Source organism: Falco biarmicus, chromosome 2 (assembly GCF_023638135.1).
Source record: "Falco biarmicus isolate bFalBia1 chromosome 2, bFalBia1.pri, whole genome shotgun sequence".
Taxonomy (NCBI): Eukaryota; Metazoa; Chordata; class Aves; order Falconiformes; family Falconidae; genus Falco; species Falco biarmicus.
This window is the reverse complement of record NC_079289.1, coordinates 80,261,761-80,270,464: the sequence shown is the minus strand read 5'-3', so window position 1 is coordinate 80,270,464 and position 8,704 is coordinate 80,261,761. Positions and strand designations below refer to the sequence as shown.

At 51.6% G+C, this 8,704-nt stretch overlaps 1 protein-coding gene across 1 annotated transcript; it reads right to left on the bottom strand.

Annotated features, from left to right (window-relative positions):
- Positions 1 to 5,827: 5,827 nt before the first annotated feature.
- Positions 5,828 to 8,482, bottom strand: CRYAA (crystallin alpha A). The gene is made up of 3 exons (XM_056328868.1): positions 8,269 to 8,482; positions 7,197 to 7,319; positions 5,828 to 6,115 (listed from the first exon to the last, which is right to left on the bottom strand). The coding sequence occupies exons 1-3, from the start codon at positions 8,455 to 8,457 to the stop codon at positions 5,906 to 5,908; spliced, it is 522 nt and encodes a 173-aa protein (XP_056184843.1). The 5' UTR covers positions 8,458 to 8,482; the 3' UTR covers positions 5,828 to 5,905.
- Between the last annotated feature and the right edge of the window lie 222 nt (positions 8,483 to 8,704).

Sequence of the window (8,704 nt, the reverse complement as noted above, 5' to 3'; positions counted from 1 at the left end):
AGGCAATGGCATGCTGTGCATGAGCCCCTCAAGAGGTCTCGTGCTGAACCTACCCCACACCCACAGCCTCCCTGCCTCTGGGCCCTTACACAGGCTGAGTAACCATCCCAAAATAGCCCCAGCAAGATATGGCAGCACACTCGAAGCAATGAGTGCTTTGCAAGGAGGACAAAGTCCCTGCGCTTGTCCCCAGGGCCTTGCAGATCAGCCTCTGCCTGTGCCCCGGGGCTAGCTGTGTCTCTCCCATGGCCCCAAAGCAGCCGCCTGACATGCACTAGCCCACGGATCGCATCATTACTGTCACTGCAGTTTGGGCAGACCACCTCGTTGCACGCTGTGGTTTGAGAGCGAGGAATGGGCACAGCAGGAAGCACTGCTCCTTTGTGTCAGATCTCAAATTGCTCCTGTGCTAAAGCCTCCCTCAATTTCTGCGCCTGCCTGGCCAAGGAGATACATCTCCTATAGCTGTGTGCTCCACAGCACGCTGGAGGTGGCAGCCACCCCACCAGGCATGCCAGACATCTGTAGGAAGTGGCCAATGGTTCTCCCAGTGGCCTTGAACTGGTGGGTGGTGTGTGGCCCCCAGCCTGCCCCCTCCCGCAGTGGCACTGCCCCGATTTACAGGCTCCCCGGCACTGCTGGCACCCCATCCCCGCAGCGATCCGGGCGAATGTGGGCTGCAAAAGGGCAAGCTGAGCAGGGCGTCAGGCAGAGCCACGGGGCGACGCGTGGCGGCTGGCAGGGATTCCCCAGCAGCACCAGGTTTTGCCGAGACCCTGCCCAGCCGCCAGCACCTCTGCTGAGGCCCTGATGGCACGTGGTAGATCTCTGCAAGGTAGCTGGAGGATGGCCTTTGAGACAGAGACAAGTCCTCTGAGTTTTGGTCAACTTACATCACTCCATCATCTTGCCTCAGCCTCTGACTGAGATTTCATTTTTACCCCACTTGTGCTGCGCTCTGAGATATACCACAAACATCTGTGCCATATCCCAGCCTCACATTTGTCCTTAAAAGTGTTAGTTAATTACAAGCTAAGTGCCAGCCACGTAACCCAGCTCCAGCCCTGCTGTGTGGGCTGTGTACAAACCCGACTGCGCTTCCCCTGGGAGAAGCCCCACAGCTGGATCAGGATGGGAAGTGAGGGACGTGGCAGTTACCTGCTCTTCTCATGCGAGCTGGTGGTTTTCCAAGCCAGTCCTGACAAGAGGTCACACCAGGGACACAAATTCTGGGTTATGGGGGAGCAGAGCCCATGTCATCGCAGTCTCCTCTGTCTCCCAAATCTATGCGCCTGACACAGCGGTGATAAACTGCAGAGGTGTGCCCACTGTACCAGTGCTACACACTTTTGAGAGAATGGGGGGGGGGGGGGGTTGGATGTGTTTGGAGCCCTTTTTGTTGCCAACAGGAGCAGTTACTGCTTTTTTTAGCCTGAGATCATAAGAGACCTCTGTGACAGAGCCCAGATCTTGATGATGATGATGATGCCAAGGAGATGAGGGGTTATAGTGGTTGCACGTAACAGAATTTGCTTTAAGAAAAAAAAAGGGGGATTTGCTAATAAACTTTCAGACTACTCCCAATCTTTTTGTAATGCTGGCTAACTTGCAAATTCATCAGAAGACAAGAAATGCTGGAGTTGTGCAATCCGCATTGGGTCCATGTGCCTGCTTGCCTTGTGCCCTGGGTTCCCATCTCCCCAAAACTCAGCTGCGGGGGAAGGGAGTCCTTTGGTGTGCCAGAGGGCAGGAAAGGCCCTATGGGGACATGGCTTTGCTGGGAAATTCCTCCCCCTCTTTCGGGCTGTCCTTCTGCCAGAAGCCAGGGGACAAAAGTCCAAAACTAATGGATAAACTGGGGGTGAGAGAGGGGAACGTGGCATGTGCTGATTGCCGGAGCCCTTGCAGCAAGGGCTGTGTGAACTCCGTGTGCCTTTTCCTGAAAAGGATGAGGAGGGTCCTCTTTATCCACCTGCCACGAGTTGACAAGGGGACATCCCTGGCCCAAGATGCTCAGGGACAGCTTCCCGGCTGGTGGCCTGCAGGTCAGATCCTGCCAGACTTTGCTCCCAGCTTTTTCTTGGAGGAAATGGGATCCCAGCAGAGGTGACATACCCTGCCCAAGCAGTGCAGTGCTGAGGACAGGAGGGGGCAGGTACAGCACCAGGAGCTGATGGTATCCCCCATGTTGCTGCCACCACCACAGTCACTGGGACTTGTAGTGCCTCAGAAGGATGCATGTCCCTGGACCACCATCTGATGCATCCCCCTCAGAACCCTTTAACAATTTCCCCAGAGGGGAAGCTAAAGTAATTTCTGCTTTGCTGTAGGCAAGCAAGGTTAGCACTCTGAGTGAAAACAGACAGCAGGTAATAAAAACACAGTGCAAGAAGGGTGAATAGTCAGCCTGAGCAAAACCCCCTGGTCACAAACTGCCCAGATGCTGGAAGTACCATCAGTGCCCTGTGGGCAGGGACCTCTCTCCACGATAAAATCGACCGAGTTGCTAACCAAAAGACATCCAAGAAAATTTTTTAATCCTTGAAGAATGTTAACAGGACCTTATTAACAGGTGAATTTTGCGGAAAGCTGTGGTGAAGAGCTCCTTCTTGAAACTGTGATCACAGGCTATGAATGACAAGGCTTTCTTTAAATGAAAATTAACCTCAGCAAAGGGAAACAATTTTTGCAGAGCCAAGCGCACAGAAGAGGAGGAGTATCCCAGAGCAATGTGACTAGGAAGACTTCAGGGTGAAAAATGTGAAATATTTTGAGTGACACACAGACACTGATAAGCAGGGTGGGTGATTGCCCATGCTTAAGCTCTTTTGCAAGCGGACAAAACCCCCGGGGCCGGGGTGTCTCTGGGCCCGGGGACAGGCAGGGAAGCCTTCAGCAACACGTTCCCTCTCACACACAAAACACCACCAGCTGCCCGGCGTGTCCTCACGCAGAGGCTTTTAGCAGCAGCTTATGTTTTTAATTAGCTGATGGATTGCAAAGGACTTTTAAAATCAGCCCTTCTCAGGGCAGCAAGACTGTCAAGGTCTGGTGTCCCGAGAATTTGCCCCAGAAGCAAGGGGCTGTGGGGTCCTTCGGCACCTGCTGCATTGCAGCACCAAAGCTGCTGCAAGAGCTGCTGCCCCCTCAGCATGGCTCCTGGCTTACCCCAAACTTGCCCTGATTTTCTATCATTAAAACTTTCACTTTCTGCCATCCAGACAGGAAAAGGGGCCCAAAAATGCTTCACCTGTCATTTCATGGGACAGACAGAAACACACACTGCTCCAACACCTGCAGGTAACATCTTCACATAGATCACGCTCAAAATCTGTTTCCCTGTTTTCAAATCTCTAAGAGGTTTGAACGGGGGCTGAATGTTTGGGGCTGGGTTTGGGGTTTTTTTTTCCTCCTGGCTTTGCCAAGTTTGTGTCAGGAGAGATGTCAGCACATGGTGGGGAGGCGACTAGGCTCCAGCGAAGAGATGCCTCCAAGGGGAAAGGGGCAGAGGCCAGGGGCCTGTTAGCGCCAGGCAAAACAGCAAGAGACAGCCTCTGTCAAAATGCCCTTTCCATGCCTGTAGTAACAGCTCCCTCCTGGTACGGAATTGCCCTTTCCCCAAACACGCTCATTCACTCCTTTCCCCTGGAGATGAAAATGCAACAGGCTGCACATTTTTTGGTAGAAAGCTTTGGGATTGCCCAATAATTAATCTCAGTACAAAATGGGTTTAAAATAGTGTCAGGCGCCGAGGGGATTCCTTGCTTTCTAATTACCAGAGAGTAATTTCCTTCCTTTCCCTCTCACCCCTGCTTCTGCAGCACTCCTCCCCTCCTGCAGCCTTGCCCATCTCCCTGGCTCTCCCCCAGCCGCCCTGTACCCACAGGCTGCTTTGCAGACCCTGCGATGTTGGTCCCAGTAACTCCCAGCCCCCCTGGCCACAGGGGGGTCAGGCTGGGGACAGGGCTGAGCCCTGGGGCACATGCTTTCTCCAGATAAGGGGCCATGTCCTTGCTCCTAACTGCCAAGCCTCCCTGGGGTTTGGACTAGATGTGGCTGAAGAAAGTGCTTTTTAATTTTAAATAGGCCTAGAGCTTCTGTGTTTATGGTTCATATTAATATTTAAACCCATGCCATGAGAAAAAAAAACCCTGCATATATTTTTTCACTTTTTCACAGCTAATCAGCAGCAAAGGGATATGCACTTATCTTTTTGGCAGAGCAAACACTCTTTCTCCCACTGTCCTCACCCCACAATGAGGGCACAGATCTGTGCTCTTTCCTGGGAAGGATGCGCTTGTTTTGTTGTCACCCTGCCTTGTTTTGTAGGCATGACCTGGGAGCATCCAGAGACATGTTGATTGAGACAAACTTAAGTCTGCTTCTGGGGAAGCAGAGAGCTTCTCTACTTAAGACCCAAGGTGGACCTCAGAAGCTCCAACTCACAACTGCAGGTCTTGGATATGAAGATCTCTACCAAGAGGAAAAGCACTCACTGTCCAAGCTGATTTTACCTATGGGGTTAATTATGGGGATGTGGGGTTATCAGTGACGCTATCCTTTTGCTAAACACCCTGGATTTCCATCTGTGTGGAAAACTACTTGAGTTAAGCATGAGTGCTGAAACCTTCAGTCTTGAGTGCTCACATCTACACAGGCTTGGAAGACATGGATTTCATGTGTGGCAGCTGCAGGGACAGCTAGTACCTACGCCCTACCCACCCTGCCATCAAACAGCTTTAATCATTCATTTCAGATTAAATCCTTCACATCGTATCACACAAATGAGGTCTGCATCGCTGTCGTTACTGACGCAACAAGCTTAAGAAATGGCGTGGTAGTTGGGCTGTTGAATTTTGTTCTTTTTCGATCCTTTTGTTTTGCTTGCATGAAGGATAACAGGAACGTGACAGAAAGGACAAATCATCATCACAAGATGTACTTCCAGCGGTGGAAACTGTGTCCTCCAGGCGGTGAGATGCACCGCGCTAATCTTCCAACTTCAAAAGCTTTAGAAAGGAACAAATGAAACCCCCAAAGCCAATTGCGTGTTTCCTATATCTCTTTATTGACCGCCACTGACCACATTCTCAGGTTGAGTGCCAGATATCAGTGGAAGAGGTGGAGCTACCCTACAATTACAGCGAGAGCAAGGGAGACGGTGTGTTACACACAGGCTGGGGAGAGCTGGCTGGGGATGTGAAGCCTCTGCACAGCGGTGAGCCCCCTTCTCTCCCCCAAGGGCCTACTAAGACAGTGGAAAGACGTGCTTGTCCTTGTGTCAGTTGTCCCTAAGGGAAATGACAGGGTAGTGGTGTGAACAGAGACACTTAAACACTTTGCTGAAAAAAAATATATGTTGCAACCCCCGAAGGTAAGATATTGTTATTTCTCCTAGGTTGCAAGAAATTCGTGGCACATTCATCACACATATGCAGGGTCTCAGGCGTGGGGCTTGGCCCTGTTGCTTTTTTTTAAGAGTAACCAGTTTAACTCGGAGTGGGGTAGAGCAAGTCTGCAGGGCTTTTCCCCTGCTCCAAGCCTGGCCTCAAGACTTGGTGCACTAGGAGCCAGTGTTACTTGTGCACTCCCTCCTGCCTGATGGTGGCTATGGACTACAGCACCAGGCAAAGACACTTTCAGCAAGTACAACGGCATGGCAGCATGTGCCATCCATGCCATCCCCACAGCACAGCTCACAGGTTTAAGCTTCAGAGTCCACCAGCTGCTCACCCAGCCCCTTCGTCCCATCCAAGGGAAAAGGGAAAAAAAGAGAAACAAAGGGTGGGGAGGGGGGGGAACCAACAAAATAAACCCCTCTAGATATTCAGTGATATCTATGCAATGGCTCTGGGAATGAGACCTGCAGACGGTGGCAGCCCACATACTGCAGCAGCAGGCGGGCTTAGGAGGAAGGCGCAGAGGTGGGCTTCTCCTCCCGGGACACGGGGATGGGCCGCTCGCTGTGGCCGGCGTCCATGTTGGAGGGGACCTTGGGGCCTGAGAAGGTCAGCATGCCGTCATTGGATAGGGAGCAGGTGATGGCAGCCTGGTCCACATTGGCAGGCAGACGGTACCGGCGGTGAAATTCACGGGAGATGTAGCCGTGGTCGTCCTGAGAGGCAGTGGGGAAAGGGGAGAAGGCCCGTCAGAACTCCCCTGGCACCACGCTATGCCTCCCTCCACGTGATCCCCCGGATCCGTTGGAGTGGGGTCGACATTCCCCCTGGCTTATCGTGACACTGTGCTGCCAGTATGGCCAGGTGCATCTCTGCTTTTTTATTCTATTTTACAGATCTGTAGGGGCAGGTGTCCCCCCACAATGCCCCTGAGGCTGCAAGAGCTAAGCAGAGCAGCAGGGTGTGATTTTGGCTGTATTATACATTGGGAACTGATTTGGATGGGTGCCCTGCCTCAGCTTCCAGTTTCAAAGGATGCTTGGAAAGTCTGGGGTTCTGTGAAGGTATAAGCAATGTGTGTGTGTGCACCCATGTATTCCCTTACTAGGCAGCGATGCAGTGTCAGCCAAAGTACACAAACCTGGCCCCCTTATTTTTTGGCCAAAAGAATGAAAAACACAATTATTTTTTTTTAAGTCAGCCATGAAAACGGCTGCTTTCTTCCTCTGGATAAAATAGCTATATTAAAAAATACATACTGCTTCCAGGCTAGAGCTTTGTCTGGCCAAAAAAGTGTATGAGAAGAATTAAACCCCTGCTGGTATAATTCACTTTTTGACCCCCACAGATATTTCCATGACATACGCGTTAAAAGTTTCCAAGCCTAAGGCACTCAGTTGGTTTTCTTTTGTTTTGTTTGCTCTTGCTTTTCTCTCCCAGATCAGCATATGAAAACTCTGTTTTCACTAACAATTCTGGCTTATGAAAACTCAGCCATGCTTCGGCAGCGCCAAATGATGTTCTTTGTCTGGTCCAGTGTTATTAGTGAACAATGGACATCGTCATCTGATGGTTATGGAAAATGATGATTGAAAATAAGCAAAAGACGAGTGGATTAGCTCATTGTCAGATAGCAGGTTGAGGCTCTATGGGAACAGGCCATGCCAATAATGACAATCGATAAATAACCCCTTCTTCTGATATATTCTTTTTTTTTTTTTCCTTCAGATGAGGACCATTGGAAAGAAAGAAAATAGAGCTCGACTCCTCAGTTGCTTCACCATCACTTCCACTTACCTGTCTTTCACTGTGCTTGCCATGGATTTCCACAAAGTCATCGATAATCTTCACACTCAGGTCTTCGGGAGAGAAGTGTTTTACATCCAGCATGATTGTAAACTTGTCCCGGTCAGACCTCACCTGAAACAAGCATTGTTAGACAGTAAGACCCAAGCTCTAAGCGTGGAGGCAGCACCAGCATCAAGGCAGCTTAAAAGCCGGAGACGGGGTGGCCTAGCAGTGGCACAGTTTCTCCTTCTGTGACTATGGGCCTCAGCTGGGGTCTTCTTCCCAGTCACAGGGACCCAGGGACACCGGGAGACCACGGCAGATGTCTGCACCATTGCTATTGCTCTGAGGCATCACTTCTCACCGCCACTTTTGTGCTGGGGACCCCTTTGCACTCAGCAATCTGCCAGATGCACCGGGCATTTATACTCAGCAGCCAGAGGGGATGGAAACCAGTATGATATTCTCTGACAGCACACGTTTTGTCCTTTCAGCAATTTATGGGGTTTTTTTGTGGTCTCAGCTCTGGGAGGAAGCCACTAAGAGAGGGCTAGAGAAAACACCGGTCCCTGAATTTGGACCACAGCCCCCATGGCTATGCACTCTTCCTACACACTGCCTTCACAGAACTGCTCCTGGGTCTTCCAGTGTGGACTTGCAAAACCCACCAAGCTCCCGAGGCAGAAGAGGGGGCCAGAGGAAGCTCCCGCTCACCGGGGTCCTCTCCCACGCCGAGCTGCCCTCTCAGGCTCTGGCTCCAAGAGCAGCCCTAGCTCTTCCCTTGCCATATGGCCAGCGGGTGCAAGGGCAGCAAAGGCAGCCTTTTACGTGTCAGCAACAACCGTCAGGAGCCAGAATGGTTTCAGTTTCTCAAAGGGAAGCCTCCTCCTTAGTGAGGGTTTCCCTCCATGCTCAAGAAGAGGCAGACGGGCTGTGCTCAGCAGTGGGTTGGAGGTCCTCCTTGCACCCCAGCATGGGGCTACAGCCACCAGCCCCCACCAGCGAGCTGTGGGTGGGGAGGAGCAGGTGGAGGTGTAAGGAGGGAGAGGAAGGATAAGAAAGGAAGCCAAAGGTCCCTTACCTCTGAAATGCCCGACTCCAGCACGCTGCGGAAGAGGGACTGCCTGTAGTAGGGGCTGATAGTGGAAGAGAACAAAGGCAGGAGATCATACTCAAGGAGACCCTCTCCAAAAAACTGGTCAAACAAACGGCTTGGAATGAGGGGTCCCAGAGCACGCTTGAACCAGGGGTGCTGGATGGTAATGTCCATGCTTGCTGCTGCTGCGACCTGTGGCTGCAAGGGGAGAGCAGTGGGGACAGTGCAGTCGCTGGGAAGACAGCGATGCCTTGGCTGGACTGCGCAGTGCAGCCCCAGGGAAGCTCCCCCTATATATACTGGTCTCGCAGAATGAAGGCATTAGCGGGATTTCTCTGGAAAGACATGATCTCATGATGGAGGCAACGTGGTCAGCAGAAATGCGGAGACTGACCTGGAAATGACAGTCTGGTTGGAATTG